The sequence below is a fragment of the Bos indicus x Bos taurus genome, chromosome X (assembly GCF_003369695.1).
Source record: "Bos indicus x Bos taurus breed Angus x Brahman F1 hybrid chromosome X, Bos_hybrid_MaternalHap_v2.0, whole genome shotgun sequence".
Lineage (NCBI taxonomy): Eukaryota > Metazoa > Chordata > Mammalia > Artiodactyla > Bovidae > Bos > Bos indicus x Bos taurus.
This window is the reverse complement of record NC_040105.1, coordinates 12963962-12980828: the sequence shown is the minus strand read 5'-3', so window position 1 is coordinate 12980828 and position 16867 is coordinate 12963962. Positions and strand designations below refer to the sequence as shown.

The 16867-nt window shown below is 42.2% G+C and overlaps 1 protein-coding gene across 6 annotated transcripts in view; it reads left to right on the top strand.

Annotated features, from left to right (window-relative positions):
* ASB11 (ankyrin repeat and SOCS box containing 11) overlaps nucleotides 1–16867 on the top strand; it is a 32145-nt gene that overhangs the window by 12684 nt on the left and 2594 nt on the right. For all 6 annotated transcript variants that reach the window (XM_027533247.1, XM_027533248.1, XM_027533251.1 and 3 more), the window contains 4 exons: nucleotides 4202–4309; nucleotides 7001–7151; nucleotides 10594–10728; nucleotides 15562–15753. In XM_027533247.1, coding sequence (XP_027389048.1) covers nucleotides 4202–4309; nucleotides 7001–7151; nucleotides 10594–10728; nucleotides 15562–15753 — 586 coding nt within the window. The remainder of the gene's footprint in view (nucleotides 1–4201; nucleotides 4310–7000; nucleotides 7152–10593; nucleotides 10729–15561; nucleotides 15754–16867) is intronic.

Genomic DNA, 16867 nt, shown 5'->3' with positions numbered 1-16867 from the left:
TCATGAGAGACAGCCTAAGGAGGAAGTCTCAGTACATAGCCTGTAGCCTATCTCCAAAGTGACATCTGATTGCTTCTGCCATATTCTCTTCATTAGCTGGGAGTCAGTAAATCCTGCCCACACCCAAGGGGAGTAGAGTATACAAGTGAGCCAGTACCACGGGGCAGGAGCTATCTTGATCACTGGGAGCCATCTTAGAGGTTCACTACCTGATGATCCACTATTTCAAGAGCAAACATGAAATAGGTCAACAAGTGGGTAGATCTTACTCCTTAGGAAAGATTTATTCAAATCACAGTTACTAAGGCTATTTTATTTATGACTGTCCACAGCACCATGAATAGTAAGTATCTGTGAGGTGGATGAAAGCATCCACAGTCCATTACTTTGTTTTAGAGTCTGTGTGTGTACAGAGGAAGTAAGTCATTAGAGCTTTTTCCCCACATCCTAGGTACCACCAAAGCTGGCTTGCTTATTTTGAATTGAAACAGCTGGACACACTGCTCTTTTTCTCTGTGTGTGTGTGCCTTTTTTTCCTTTTCTCCCTTGAGTTGTGTTACTTCTTAAGAAAGTAGAAGCAAAAGGAAAACAGTACTGCCAGTTGGATGGACTTTGCACTTGATTTTATCACTTGCTCATTTATTTTTAAGTACTTATAATTTGGTTTGATTTTTTTCCTTCCAGTTTTATTGATATAATTGGCCAAGAGCACTGTATAAGTTTAAGGTGTACAGCATAATGATTTGACTTACACACATCGTGGAATGATTACCACAGTAAGTTTAGTGAGCATCTGTTGTCTCACATAGATCCCACACTGAAAAACTTCTTTCCCTTGTGATGAGAACTTTCAGTATTTACTCTCTTAACTTTCATATATGACACACAGCAGTGTTCATTCTATTCATCATGTTGTACATTACATCCCTAGTACTTATCCCTGGAAGTTTGTACCTTTTGACTCCCTCCATCCCTGGAAGTTTGTACCTTTTGACTCCCTCCATCCAGATCTCACCCCCATCCTCTGCTCTGGTAACCACAAATCTGATCTCTTTTTCTGTAAGTTCATTTGCTTTTGAAGTATAATTGACCTACAACACTTTGTTAGTTCCTATTACACCACATAGTCACTTGCTCTTTCTGTACATTTCAAAATAATTACCATGAGAGGTCTAGTTATCCTCTGTCACTAAAGATATCACAGAATTATTGACTATATTTCCCATACTGTACATTTCATCCCCATGACTCATTTGTTTTGTAACCAAAGGTTGGTACTTCTTAATCTATGTCATCTATTTCTCTCCTCCTCCTCAGTCATTAAGCACTTAAAATGTTACTTGGTTGGAGTATTTTTAATATGTGACATATTTACATAGCTTAAAAATTAAAATGATAGGAACCTCCCTGGTGGTCCGGTGGTTGAGACTCTGCGCTGCCAGTGCATGGAGCGTGGGTTTGATCCATGGTCGGGGGCTGGAGTCGCGCATGCCTCACAGACAAAAAAAGAGAAGAAAAATTTAAAGGACAGAAAAACATACACAGTGAAAAGTGATTTCCTTACCTCAATATTTTTATTAGTTTTTGGACTGTAACCATCCTCTGTTCATGGAATTCTCCAGGCAAAAATACTATTGGAGTGGGTTGCCATTTCCTACTCCAATTAGTAAATACACTTTTTCTTTTAGAACACTTTTAAAGAAGAGTTGCAAAGATAGTACACAGAGTTCCAGCATACCCTTCACCCAACTGTACATAACCCTGGTAACTAGTCAAAAATAAGAAATGAACATTAGTAGAACACCACTAACTAAACTGCAGACTACTGGGATGACACCAGTCTTCCCACTAAGCTCCTTTTTCTTTTCCAGGATCCAGTCCAGGCTATCACATTGCTTTTAGCACTTTATTTTTAACTGTACTTCAAAAGCATGTTGGTTGCTATAGTGTCCTTCAAAATGTAAAGAGCATTCCTCATGGAGAATTTTTCAGCTTTTTCATAGCACATCCCCACTTATTTACCCTTACACACTGGTAAACATTGGATTATTCTATTTTCTACTCTGTTTTACATACAGATAGTTTGATGTGCTCTGAGCAAAACATTAAACCAAGGATCGGGAGCTTATGATGATCACACTGGCTGTCACCGACAGCTTGGAAACCTCAAATCTTTATCAATCGTTTGAACTCTGCTCCTCCGTTTTCTCATGTGATTCTTCTCTGTAGCTCATCTTTCAGGCCCGTCCACTGTTTCTTGTTGTTCAATTGCTCAGTCATGTCTGACTCTTTGCGACCCCATGGACCGCAGCACACCAGGCTTCCCTGTCCATCACCGACTCACGGAACTTGCTCAAACCCATGTCCATCGAGTCGATGCCATCCAACCATCTCATCCTCTGTCGTCCCCTTTTTCCCCTGCCCTCAGTCTCTCTCAGCATCAGGGTCTTTTCTGATGAGTCAGCTCTTCGCATCAGGTGGCCAAAGTATTGGAGCTTCAGCATCAGTCCTTCCAATGAATATTCAGGACTTATTTCCTTTAGGATGGACTGGTTGGATCTCCTTGCAGTCCAAGGGACTCTAAAGAGTTCCAGCATTGTACAAGTCCAGGGATTCTGAGAGTTTGCACGGGACCAATGTTTTTTCCTAGCACACTGCTGCCACCTTGTGGACTATTTTGGGCCAAGCTCCAGGGCTTGCGGGATTCTGGTTGCCCGACCAGGGATTGAACTGGGAGCGAGGTTGGAGGGGGCACTCAGCAGTGAAAGCACGGAGTCCTAACCACTGGTCTGCCAGGAAATTTCTTGTGGACTACTTTTTAACATGCTGTAATTTTAATTTTCTTAAAATATATATGGGAAAAGGAAAAGAAACCTTGTATTAGATATCCAATTGTAAATACATAGCACATCTCGGGTAATGACGTCATATTCAGGACATAAACATGGACAGACCAGGAGGCACAGTGGGCAGTCCCAGCTGCTGGCCACTGGAGGGATGCAGCGAGCACCGTGGAGGTCTGGTAAGAGGGGTGGGAACAGATGGGGCTTTGGGGTTCAGGATCATGCACTGGGTTTTGGAGGGTTTCAGTAGGTCAGTTATGAGGCAGGAAATCAAAAGCACAGCTTGACTGGGTCCTGGCAGAACCTAAATGCTTTTACAGACTAAAGACTTTTCCCCATGGTGATCATGGGGAAGTGGTAAGGACTAAGTTGTTAGAATCAAGACATGGGGATTTCCCTGGCAGTCCAGTGGCTGACTCCGTACTTCAATACAGGGAGGACGGGGTGCAGGTTCAGGCCCTGGTTGGGGAACTAAGTTCCCACATGCCACAGTGCAGCCCCCTCCCCCCCAAAAAAATAGAATCAGGGCATGAAGTCAGCACTGGCTGGCAGCTAGGTTGAGCCTAGCATCTCTCACGTGGATTCCAAGGGGAGGGAAGTGGAACACAGCAGGATGGAAGGGCAGACGTGCTAGGGCTGGGCGTAGATGTTGGGATCTGAGGAAGGAGCTGAGTGTTAGTGGAGGTGTGACGGTCAGCATCACTGCTACTATGGCACCGGAATCCCGGGAGCACTGTCTGCTGTATTGACTACTCTTGAGCCTGAGCGGCATCCTTCTGTGCCAAATCCAGTTGTACCCCCCGCCCCCCACCCTGGGACTCTGCCACCTGGATCAGAAAGAGTCCACATGTGACAGAGGCGTAGGAAGAAAGGGGAAGTGGGTAGATGAGGAAGACGAAGGAAGAAGTACGAGATGAAGAAGAAGGGAGCCAGAAAGTCCTTGATTACCAAACAGGGTGCGTGTCTTACAGGGAACAAGGTGCCTGTCAAGTCTGTTTAGCTGTGGAAGGTCTGCAGCCAATATATGAATAGCAGTGTTCTGGCTGGGTTTCCCCACCCCACCCCACCCCACCCCACCACGATTTCTGTCTCCCCACTAAGCTTTTAGAGGAGAGAGATCCGTGTTATAAGCTTTGAAGCTCCAAATGCTGGCACATTGCCTGGTCCAGAGTACTGGGTGAACTTTTGCTGAATCAGTGAATCAGAGGCTCCTAGCCATGTTTCGATTTCCCTGGTCATGGCCTCTACTCCTCTCTAGATGGTATCTGCAGTCTGAACACTTGACCAACAAGACCCACAACCTTGTTTCCATTCTTACTGCTGACACAGCCTTTAACTCACTTCTCTCCAAATTGTAGGGCGTCAATGTGAACCTGGTAACAATTAACCGGGTCTCTTCTCTCCATGAGGCGTGCCTTGGCGGACATGTGGCCTGCGCTAAGGCCTTACTGGAGAACGGTGCCCACGTGAGTAGCAGCCCTGCCTGTGGGTTCGGTGCCCTGGGACAGCTTCTAATCCTTAAAGACCCATCACCTTCCAGAATGCGCTTATCTGCAGTGGGGTGTGCAGGCCTGGCCCATCTGGGCACATGTTCTTGGATGGTCAGGAAAATACTGCTGGTATATTCCTTTCTTCAGCCTCTTTAGTAGTAGTAGTTTAGCTGCTAAGTTGTGTCCAACTCTTGCAACCCCACAGACTGTAGCCCGTCAGGCTCATCTGTCCATGGGATTCTCCAGGCAAGAATACTGGAGTGGGTTGCCATTTCCTTCTCCAGGGGATCTTCCCAACCCAGGAATCGACACTGGGTCTCCTGCATTGCAGGCAGATTCCTTACCAACTGAGCTATGGCCTCTATGTTCCTGTGCAAATGTTCAGATGAGGTAATTCACAGAACTCATTCAAAACTGATATTAACTTGGGGGTAAAAAAAAAAACAGCCCGAGTGAAATTCATTTGAAAACTGATCTTGGAAAATTTATTTTAAAAACCTTTAAAAGAACAAAAACCACTTTTAATTCAGTGTTGTACACCCACAACGATTTTTATTGAGCAAAATTAGCAGATTAAATGAGCTTGTAATAAAATAGTACCATGGAAAAGCAGTACAAAGTGAACTTTAAAATTCTCTCCTTTTCAAGGAGTGACTGAGGGGCTGTATGTAGTACAGATATCAGAATAGAATTATGAATTTAATACTTGTGAAAATCTCAGTGACCTTTATTTAGTTACCAGATACTGATTTTTAAAAATTTTGATTGGAGGATATGATTTACAGTGTTGCATTAGCACCAGATATTGTTTTGATGTTAATTTCATTTTTAAACTCAACCCTTATATTCTTTTCTTTGTGAACTGTAACGTTTTTAAGTGCTTAATGAAGATAGATCTTTGCATTTTATATGGAAGTTGGGTTTCTACTTGTAGAACTGAATGTAACAATCGTCCTTAGGCAGTGATTTTCCTGATGTCACAGTGGTTGTGTATGTTCATTAGGTTCTCTGGGGGCAAGGTTGGGTGGGGGCCATTTCCTGTTAAGCTAGGTGACTGGAGTCACAGGTGAGAAATTGAGGAGCCTCTTGGAGGTTCTGTGGGGGACAAAGAGAACAACATGGTCTCTTGTCTTTGGCAGTCTCATGAGGGAACGGTCAGTAAATATTATCTTATTTAACATACAGATCAGAATAAGAGAGGAATAAGAGAAATTTGATTTATTAATAGAAAATTCCTCAAAATTGGCAGTTCCATGGGTACCTTGAGCTTGGTGCATCTGAAACTGTGCTTATCATGATCTTCCCTCTAGGACCAGCTCCTTCTCTTGGATTTGCAGCCCCAAACCTGAAGTCATCTTCATTCTTCCATCTCCCCATCTGATTAATCACAACATCCCAGGAATCCCTAGAGTGTATGAATTTACCTACACTTGTCCCTGTCCTTGTTTGTCTCTGCCATCTTAGTATCTTATTTAACTTTCCAATTCAATGGGGGCTATCCTGGCATTGTGGGGAAATAATCTTGTTTCTGAAACAAGACAGTTTGATCTCTGGAAGGCACTGAGGTTGGTTAAAGACACCATGGGTTGTTTTTTTTACTTAATTTATTTATTTTAATTGCAGGCTAATTACTTTACAGTATTGTAGTGGTTTTTGCCATACATTGACATGAATCAGCCATGGGTGTCCTCAGGGGTCATCCCAGTGCACCGGCCCTGAGCACCCTGTCTCATGCATCAAGCCTGGACTGGCGATCTGTTTCACATATGATAATATACATGTTTCATTGCTATTCTCACATATCATCCCACCCTCACTTTCTCCCACGGAGTCCAAAAGACTGTTCTCTACATCTGTGTAAAGACACCATGTTGGTGGCTGTTTTCTTTGTGTATTTTTCCTGGTCACAATCTCTTCAGGAGTCATTTTGGCATATGCAATTTGTGTGGATTATAATAGACCAGAAAGGAAATCTGTGGCAAGAAAGAACTATGGGGGAATCACTGAGGAGATTTTTTTGTAAGCACAGATTCTGGGACCGTACGCTAGATGATTTCTATAGTACTTTCCATTCCTGACGTGTTTGTTCATGACTGGGAGGGGGAGTCAGCTCCATATGAATGGAAAGTGGAGATAATTGTTGTTGCAGATGTTTATTGAATGCTTATTGGGCACCAGGCAATGTTCTAGGTGTTTCACATATAGGAACTCAGCTGATCCACCCAGTAACCTCATGAGGTCATTTCTTTTATGGTCCTCATTTTACAGATAAGGAAACCCAGGCACTGGAGGCTCCTATCCCAAGCAAGATCTCTGAGCACGTAAAAGAGAGCTGGGATCTGAACACCAGCCGTAGTTGTTCCAGAGACCGTGTTCTACACCCCAATATAGGACCACTCCTCAATAGCCAGGAGGCTCCTAAGAAGCTCTAGAGTACCTCTGAATACATTTAAAAAACTGACCCCTTTTGCCCCACTTGTGATGCTATTTATAGGTGACAGTTGATAGACTGCTGGTACCTAAAAAGCACAATACTGTAAGGACATAGAGTTGTCTCACTCATTGACCAGCATGGCACATTTCCCCATGCAGTTACTTAGGAATGCACCCTGGGAGATGGTGAGAAAGAAAGTGCAAACTGTCTGGTTCTCTCTTTGCCATCGTTAGGTCAATGGGGTGACAGTTCATGGAGCCACGCCCCTCTTTAATGCTTGCTGCAGTGGCAGTGCTGCGTGTGTCAACGTGCTGCTGGAGTTTGGCGCCAAGGCCCAGCTCGAGGTGCACCTGGCCTCACCCATCCACGAGGCAGTGAAGAGAGGTAAATGAGGCATCACATCACACTCACAACATTGAGGGGCTCCCTTCAGTCTGCATGAATCAAGGGTAGAGTGTTCACCTTGCAAGGATCTCCCAGACCTTCTTTACCAGGAGACTAGGTGTGGCTTAATTAATCCTACAGCAGTAACTTCAATAGGAAATAACACCGGGGAATGACATAGCCTTTCTTAGAACTGGGAATGGCTGGCTGCCTCAAATGCCCTGTTTCCTGGGCTCAGTCTCTGAGTCGGCCTTACTTGAGGCTCTTTGCTGGTGTTTGGGTGGGAGCTGGTGGAGTTACGCGTACAGGGGTAACTTCCATGAATTGTGCTGTGTTTCTGTCTCTGTCCTCACTAGAAGAGAACAGCTCATGCCCCAAAGCCTGTAAAACATCAACCACGACTATAAAATTAATTATGAAAGTGTCTGAAAGCCCAGGCTAATCGTTTCTCTAATAGAAGATTAAAGGTGACCGTCCACAACAAGCAATATATTCTAGATGAGCTGATGGCTCTCGAGGTCATTAGTTCTTGAAAAAAAGTTCCAGCTTTAAAAAACATGCCATTGGAAACCTTGAATGGACTCTAGATTTCTATATTCTCATAGAAATGATGGAAAGAGTAAAATTAAGGAATTAGAAAATGATGTGCAGAGACTTCCCTGGTGGTTTAGTGACTGAGACTCTGGGCTCCTGGTTCCGATGGCCTGAGTTCGGATCCCTGGTCAGGGAGCTAGATCCATGTGCCGCAACTAAAGATTCTGCATGCCACAACTAAGACCTGACTTAGCCACATAGATACCTATGTGCATAGACTAGACGTGAACAAGAAGAGCCATCGAAAGGCCAACACCATTTGTCAGAGGTAACACCCAAAGAACACCATTTCTGTTAACCAGCAGTGGAGATGTTCTCTTATGTTGAGATCAGAAGTACAGTGGAGGGAGTTGACTGGTGGCATAGTGCTTAGGTGGCATTGGCTCTTTCACTGCTGGGGCCCAGGTTCAGTCCCTGGTCGGGAACTGAGATCCTGCAAGCTGTGTAGTACAATCAAAGTTTTTTAAAAATTTTAATTAAAAGAAATACAATGGAGAAGTTAGAACACTGTAGAACAGTGATTTTTGCTGGTATAATGAGGATTAAAGTATTTCAAAAGGCAGTAATGAAAGATTTGTCCTAGGTTGTTAAACCTGTCACTTGGTAAAAGTACTATTATTGTTTTTTTTGCAGAGGATTACTATCAATGATAGGGCTTCCCAGGTGGCACAGTGGTAAAGAATCCTTTTGCAATGCCAAAGACTTGGTTTGATCTCTGGGTTGGGAAGAACTCCTGGAGAAGGAAGTGGCAACCCACTCCAGTATTCTTGCCTGGAAAATCCCGTGGACAGAGGAGCCTGGTGGGCTATAGTTTATGGGATTGCAAAGAATCAGACATGACTGAGTATGCGTGCACACACACACATGCACACAGACACGTGCCCGTACACACACACACACAAACACACACTATAAATGATACAAAATCCCCAAATCTCAATGTAAAATCTCTATGGTTTTGATGTCCTATACATATTTGATAAACATTTCTTGATAATTGATGCTGATTATTTCCCAAACTTAAAGTAAGTCCTTTAAGTTGTAGGGAAATAGTTACTCTGGAAATGAAATGAAAGTGTTTAAAATGTTTTAAATTTTGATTTGAAGTAAAGTTTAATCTATTATTTGCATTTCCATCCACAAGTTTTAAAATGGATAAATATTGGGAATGGTTTGAATTAAGTAGTTCTGCAGTGTTTAGATGGTTATATATAAAGTGCTTGGTATCTATGTGTGTAACATATATATACATACATATATATATATACTTATCGTAAACAAAGAGTTCATGTGTCTCCTCACATTTTTTTCTGTCATAAAAACATGTTAGGGCCCAATGTCCACAGAACAGAAGAACAAATAGCAAATTTATTATTCTAGATACTATATTAGTGCCAGTCATTTGACTAAAAATCTTCCTGAGAATACTTAAATTTAACTCAAGCTAGATTCAATTTCTTCTGTAAAAAAAGGGACAGGAATTATTTTAAAATGTTTATTAGATGCACTGTATTTACCAGGCAGTTTTAGGTCCTGATTAGATATTATTTCTGAATTCTTACAGCTTTAAACCTCTATGAAAAAGTGGAGGGGGGCGGTCAGTCTGAGTTACTACTTTGACAGATTAATGCTATAATCCAGGTATAAAATTACTTAGTTGAACAAATAGTTTTGAATTTGCAGAATCTTTATTTATAGGTTTAATGCATAATTATGCTTAATTCAGAATTTGTGATAAATCAGGCAGGCTTGATGAAGCTTACTTTTATGTCATCTATAAAGAAAAGGTTGGTTAAGCTAATCAACAATAAGATTTTTTTAAGGAAACATTTAAACCTTCTAAAAAGAACAAACTCTTTGTAAAACTCCCATCAATACCTCAGAAGCAATTGCTCCCAAACAAATCGTTCATATGCTTCAAATTAATCATGTCTGTCTATTAATGGGGCCAACTCTCGAAGGATATTTCTTGCTTATATAGTTCTTGTTAGCCGCTAAACTTAGCCACTAAAGTGCATTTGAATAGATTTTATACTTCAAGCTTTTTATTAAATATCATAGGAGTCTTCCAGGTTAACCAAAATAAGGAGGTGCATGGCATGGCCATCCACCCAATCTTACATGCATGGGCAAAGAAGAGGAGAGATTTGTAATGGAGAGGGATGGGTCAGGGTTGGGCCTTGGATCTGCTGCTGCTGCTGTTAAGTTGCTTCAGTCGTGTCTGACCCTGTGCGACCCCATAGACGGCATCCCACCAGGCTCCCCCGTCCCTGGGATTCTCCAGGCAAGAACACTGGAGTGGGTTGCCATTTCCTTCTCCAATGCATGACAATGAAAAGTGAAAGTGAAGTTGCTCAGTCGTGTCTGACTCTTAGCGACACCATGGACTGCAGCCCACCAGGTTCCTCCGTCCATGGGATTTTCCGGGCAAGAGTACTAGAGTGGGGTGCCATTGCCTTCTCTACCTTGGATATGAGCACTGGCTTTTCAGAGTAATAATAGTGTGAGTCATTTGTCCCCCTGGGTCTTGTAGCCTCTGCCTGTAAACCAGGGACTTATTATAGAGAGTGATTTCATCTGTATTCCTTGGAACCCTTGGTTTGGTTGGAGGTACCTCAAAGGCTGTGAGGAAGAATTTCAGTGGGGGATGCATGGGCATGCTCTTTTTTTTATTGGTTTTATTTTGGAAATTTCTAAGATTTCCCCCACTCCCAAATTTTTTTCTGCTACCAAAAAAAAAAAAAAAAAAAAATCTAGGTTGTTTCTAAAGCCCATTCCAGATAACCAATGATTCTGTGAATAGTTAATATTTTCCTTACTTGAGTGAAGTTTTCTTGTGTTCTACCAGGTAATAGAGAGTGCATGGAGATTCTACTGGCAAATAATGTTAACATTGACCAAGAAGTGCCTCACCTTGGAACTCCCTTGTATGCGGCTTGCACCTACCAGAGGCTTGACTGTGTGAAGAAGCTTCTAGAATTAGGTAACTTCCAGTAGTCTTTTCAAGAGAAGAACTGAATAATCTTGCTTTTCCATGGCTTCACAGACTAAGTTCTTGTCAGGCTGGACAAAATTCTGACAGCATTTGATGTTTCAGTGCTTAAAATGGAACTTCAGAGATGAGTGTCTGTAGTTCTCAGTTGTGCTTCCATTTACCTGGTGTGGTTCTCCTTGGGGGCCTCAAGGGAGAGCAAGAGTTTCTTTCCCATAAATCCAAGGGGAAAACAACCAGTTGTATTTAACTGGCTCTTTTTGAGTCACATGCCCATCTCTGAACCAATCATGGTGGCCAAGGGAATACCTTGACCAGATTGGCTTAGGCCTAGATTTCAGTCTGCACAGCATGGTTGAGCTTCGCTGGAAACAGAGGAGATGGGAATCACAGAAGATGGTTCCCCAGAGGGCAGTCTAGGTGTGGTTACCAGGAGGATCAGTTCAGTTCAGTTCAATCGCTCAGTTGTGTCCGACTTTGCAACCCCATGGACTGCAGCATGCCAGGCTTCCCTGTCCATCACCAACTCTCGGAGCTTGCTCAAACTCATGTCCATCAAGTTGCTGGTGCCATCCAACCATCTCATCCTCTGTTGTCCCCTTCTCTCTCTGTTGTCCCCTTCCATCTTTCCCAGCATCAGGGTCTTTTCCAGTGAGTCAGTTCTTCGCATTGGGTGGCCAAAATATTGGAGCTTCATCTTCAGCATCAGTCCTTCCAATGACTATTCAGGACTGATTTCCTTTAGGATGGACTAGTTGGATCTCCTTGCAGTCCAAGGGACTCTCAAGAGTCTTCTCCAACATCACAGTTCAAAAGCATCAATTCTCCAGCACTCAGCCTTCTTTATGGTCCAACTCTTATATCTGTACATGACTACTGGAGAAACCATAGCTTTGACTAGACAGACCTTTGTTGGCAAAGTAATGTCTCTGCTTTTTAATACACTGTCTAGTTTTGTCATAGCTTTTCTCCCAAGGAGCAAGCGTCTTTTAATTTAGCAGACACTTCCCATAGAATACTTTAGATTAATCCTGCTAAATTAGTCATTTTTAAATTCTCAAAGACATATACAGAAACTGAGAGTCCAAGGAAAAGTAAAAGGTCTTGAAACTATTATTTGGTTAAAGATTCCCTAAACTTAGCCACTGCCATAAAGGTACAGATTATAGTAAGAACCTTTAAATAGGAATTTTTTTCTCTGAGATTTTTGTCTTTTTTTTTTAAATCCCCTATGGTTTTTCCTGTGGTCATGTATGGATGTGAGAGTTGGACTGTGAAGAAGGCTGAGTGCCAAAGAATTGATGCTTTTGAACTGTGGTGTTGGAGAAGACTCTTGAGAGTCCCTTGGACTGCAAGGAGATCCAACCAGTCCATTCTGAAGGAGATCAGCCCTGGGATTTCTTTGGAAGGAATGATGCTAAAGCTGAAACTCCAGTACTTTGGCCACCTCATGTGAAGAGTTGACTCATTGGAAAAGACTCTGATGCTGGGAGGGATTGGGGGCAGGAGGAGAAGGGGATGACAGAGGATGAGATGTCTGGATGGCATCACTGACTCGATGGACGTGAGTCTGAGTGAACTCCGTGAGTTGGTGATGGACAGGGAGGCCTGGTGTGCTGCGATTCATGGGGTCGCAAAGAGTCGGACACGACTGAGCGACAGATCTGATCTGATCTGATCAATTGTCACTCCCTATATTAATTCATTAAACTTTTTTTTGATTCCAGTTTCAATACTAATACGAAATAAACTTAGCTTTGTCCTTTGCCCAAAAAAAAAAAATAGCTACTAAAGTGAGCTGCAAATATTTAATTTTGAATGTCACACAGTTCTTATGGGAAAGCAAGTAAAGCATTTAAAATGACTAAAAATATCTTTTGTAAATTTTGTTTATTTTTTTCTTTTGATTTTATTTTATTTTTTAACTTTACTATATTGTATTGGTTTTGCCATATATCAAATTGAATCCGCCACAGGTATACATGTGTTCCCCATCCGAACCCTCCTCCCTCCTCCCTCCCCATACCATCCCTCTGGGTCGATAAATTTATTTTAATTAGAGGCTAATTACTTTACAATCTTGTATTGGTTTTGCCATACGTCAACATGAATCCACCACGGGTGTACACGTGTTCCCCATCCTGAACCCCCTCCCATCTCCCTCCCCGTACCATCCCTCTGGGTCATCCCAGTGCACCAGCCCCAAGCATCCTGTATCATGCATCAAACCTGGACTGGTGATTCATTTCATATATGATATTATACATGTTTCAATGCCATTCTCCCAAATCATCCCACCCTCTCCCTGTCCCACAGAGTCCAAAAGACTGTTCTATACATCTGTGTCTCTTTTGCTGTCTCTCATACAGGGTTATCGTTACCATCTTTCTAAATTCCATATATTTAGTTAGTATACTGTATATATATGTATATATGTATATGTGTATATATATATATAGCGTTAGTATACTGTATTGGTGTTTTTCTTTCTGGCTTACTTCACTGTATAATAGGCTCCAGTTTCATCCACCTTATTAGAAGTGATTGAAATGTATTCTGTTTAATGGCTGAGTAATACTCCATTGTGTATATGTACAACAGCTTTCTTATTCATTCATCTGCTGATGGACATCTAGGTTGCTTCCATGTCCTGGCTATTATAAACAGTGCTGCGATGAACATTGGGGTACATGTGTCTCTTTCAGTTCTGGTATCCTCGGTGTGTATGCCCAGTAGTGAGATTGCTGGGTCATAAGGCAGTTCTATTTCCAGTTTTAAAATGACTAAAAATATCTTTTTTTTTAAATTGACATCTTCATCTTTATTAGTTAATGACAAATGGTTTTTCACATAGTTGTGCCAACCTGATATGTAAAGTTTTGCCAATAGTTTACTACTAAAAATACATCTTTTATTTTTCAGCTTCTCAAACTATAACACACAGCAAGGTGTGCATATATGAAAATATGTAACTTAAAGTAATAAACAACTGCCATTGCAACCCAACCCATGAAAACATATAAAACATTGCAAAGACAAGTCCCCCTTGTGACATCTCCCCAAAACTATACTTACCCTACCTCCTTCAAAACAGTTATTAACATCTTGTCCTTTATGGTAATGATTTATTTCCTTTTCCCTTTAATTTTACCACCTAAGTTCTCATTAATAATCAGAATTTTGTTTAGTTAGATTATATATTTTAAGTTTTATATAACAGGCATCATATAATATGTTTAATATTGCACCTGCCTTCTCTTGCTCAACTATATTTGTAAGATATGTTTATGTTATTACAAGTAGCTGTAGTTGTTCAGTTTCATTGCTGAGTAATACATAATGTGTACCTATATAGTGCAGTGTCTTTATCCATTCTACTATTGAGGCTTCCCAGGTGGCGCTAGTGGTAAAGAACCCCTCTGCCAATGCAGGAGACATAAGAGATGCAGGTTCAATCCCTGGGTCAGGGAGGTCCCCTGGAGAAGGACACAACTGAGCGACCAATAAGCACACACAATATCTGATATGAAGTGCTGGTCATAGGGTATGCAAATGTCTGTTCATTATGAGATATTGCGTGTGTGCGCCAGTTGCTCAGTTGTGTCCAACTCTGCGACCCCAGGGACTGTAGCCCTCCAGGCTCCTCTGTCCATGGGATTCTCCAGACAAGAATACTGGAGTGGCATTATCAGAGAAATGCAAATCAAAACCACACTGAGGTACCATTTCACACCAGTCAGAATGGCTGCTATCCAAAAGTCTACAAGGAATAAATGCTGGAGAGGGTGTGGAGAAAAGGGAACCCTCTTACACTGTTGGTGGGAATGCAAACTAGTTCAGCCACTGTGGAGAACAGCGTGGAGATTCCTTAAAAAACTGGAAATAGAACTGCCTTATGACCCAGCAATCCCACTGCTGGGCATACACACTGAGGAAACCAGAATGGAAAGAGACACGTGTACCCCAGTGTTCATCGCAGCACTGTTTATAATAGCCAGGACATGGAAGCAACCTAGATGTCCATCAGCAGATGAATGGATAAGAAAGCAGTGGTACATATACACAATGGAGTATTACTCAGCCATTAAAAAGAATACATTTGAATCCGTTCTAATGAGGTGGATGAAACTGGAGCCTATTATACAGAGTGAAGTAAGCCAGAAAGAAAAACATCAATACAGTATACTAACGCATATATATGGAATTTAGAAAGATGCTAACAATAACCCTGTATACGAGACAGCAAAAGAGACACAGATGTATAGAACAGTCTTTTGGACTCTGTAGGTGAGGGAGAGGGTGGGATGATTGGGAGAATGGCATTGAAACATGTATAATATCATATATGAAATGAATCACCAGTCTAGGTTCGATGCATGATACAGGATGCTCGGGGCTGGTGCACTGGGATGACCCAGAGGGATGGTACAGGGAGGGAGGTGAGAGGGGGGTTCAGGATGGGGAACACGTGTACACCCGTGGTGGATTCATGTTGATGTATGGCAAAACCAATACAATATTGTAAAGTAATTAGCCTCCAATTAAAATAAATTTATATTAAAAAAAAAAAAAGAATACTGGAGTAGGTTGCCATTTCTTTCTCCAGGATAAAAATACCATTATTCAATACTTTTCTTGTCAAAATATTTGGAAACAGTCTTAGTAGGCATTGCTGAGGGTTTAGGCTTCAGTCATATATTTTCAAAGATTTGTCAAATATGTCGTGGTGTTTAAGATGTTTTTATGGACAGCGAGCATACTTCAGGCTTGTCGTGTTTCTTCACTAACGTGTATTGTTAAATTGTGGTCATATGCTTTCTTAAGGAGCCAATGTTAACCACGGTCAGTGGCTGGACACCCCTCTCCATGCTGCCGCCAAGCAGAACAGTGTGGAAATCATCCACCTGCTGATAGACTACGGGGCTAACCTCAAATGCAAAAATGCCCAGGGCCAAAGTGCACTTGATCTGGCAGCTCCAAAGAGCAGCGTGGAGCAGGCACTCCTGCTCCGGGAAGGTAAGGAAGGGCTGGGCATCCACTTCTCCTCCACAAGCACATGTACTCTCTCTCCTTCCTGCCTCCCTGTAGACTCTCTTACCTATTTCCTTTTCCTCTTTTTAATTGGGGGTGGCACGTGGGGGGGGGCAAGTTCTAGCACTGCCAGACGGAATTTTGTCACTTATAACAAAGGGACGTTTTCATACACCTGGTATGTGGCTTTGTTTGTGCATTAACAAGAAAAGAGAGAAATTTGCTTTCACCTTAAAAGGTGGAACTGCCCCGTGTATCCTGGCATAAGCACGTGATTGAGCAGACTGCTTTGTAAGACTTGAAGGTAATTTAGGGGAAATGAGAAAAATTTGAGTTAGATATGGTCAAGTGGACACAGAGTGTGTCTTTCAGAAACTGGACTAAATGGTGAAGTTGTTTGCCTGTTCTCCAGCTCAGGGAGTTGGTGAATCTGTGCTCCCCATTGCCCCATGCCCATATCCACTGTGGGCTAATGAATCTCTACATGCTGGAGGAGGGAAGGCAGGCCTCTACAAGGCTTGATATCCCAGATTCTACGGAGAACCATGCTGGGTCGCCATAAAAAGAGAACACTATCTGAGCCTCTCCCGAGCATTTGTATGCTCAGGAGACCATTAAAGTAATAGTAATTATTCAGATTTCCATATGTCAGACAAAGAAACATTGATGAATCTCACTGAATTCTCAAAACCTTAAAGCTATGAGAGCTTTATGGTAACTTGTACTTTAACCCAGCTTCAAATAGAAAAAAGAGGAGCACAAAGAGATGGGCTTTCAGAAGGTCACACAGCTACTAAAATGTAGGACTAGGATGCTAACTAAAAACTAAGATTCTAACTTGCACTCTTATTATTACTATTATTGGAGTATTATAGATTTTTGGCTTCCTTGGTGAGTCAGGTGGTAAAGAACCCACTTGCCAATGCAAGAGACGCAGGAGGCTCGGGTTTCATCCCTGGGTCAGGAAGATTCCCTGGAGAAGGAAATAGCAACCTGCTCCAGTATGCTTGCCTGGAAAATTCCATGGACAGAGGAGCCTGGTGGGCTATAGTCCATGGGGTCGCGAAGAGTCAGACATGACTGAGCGCATACACATATT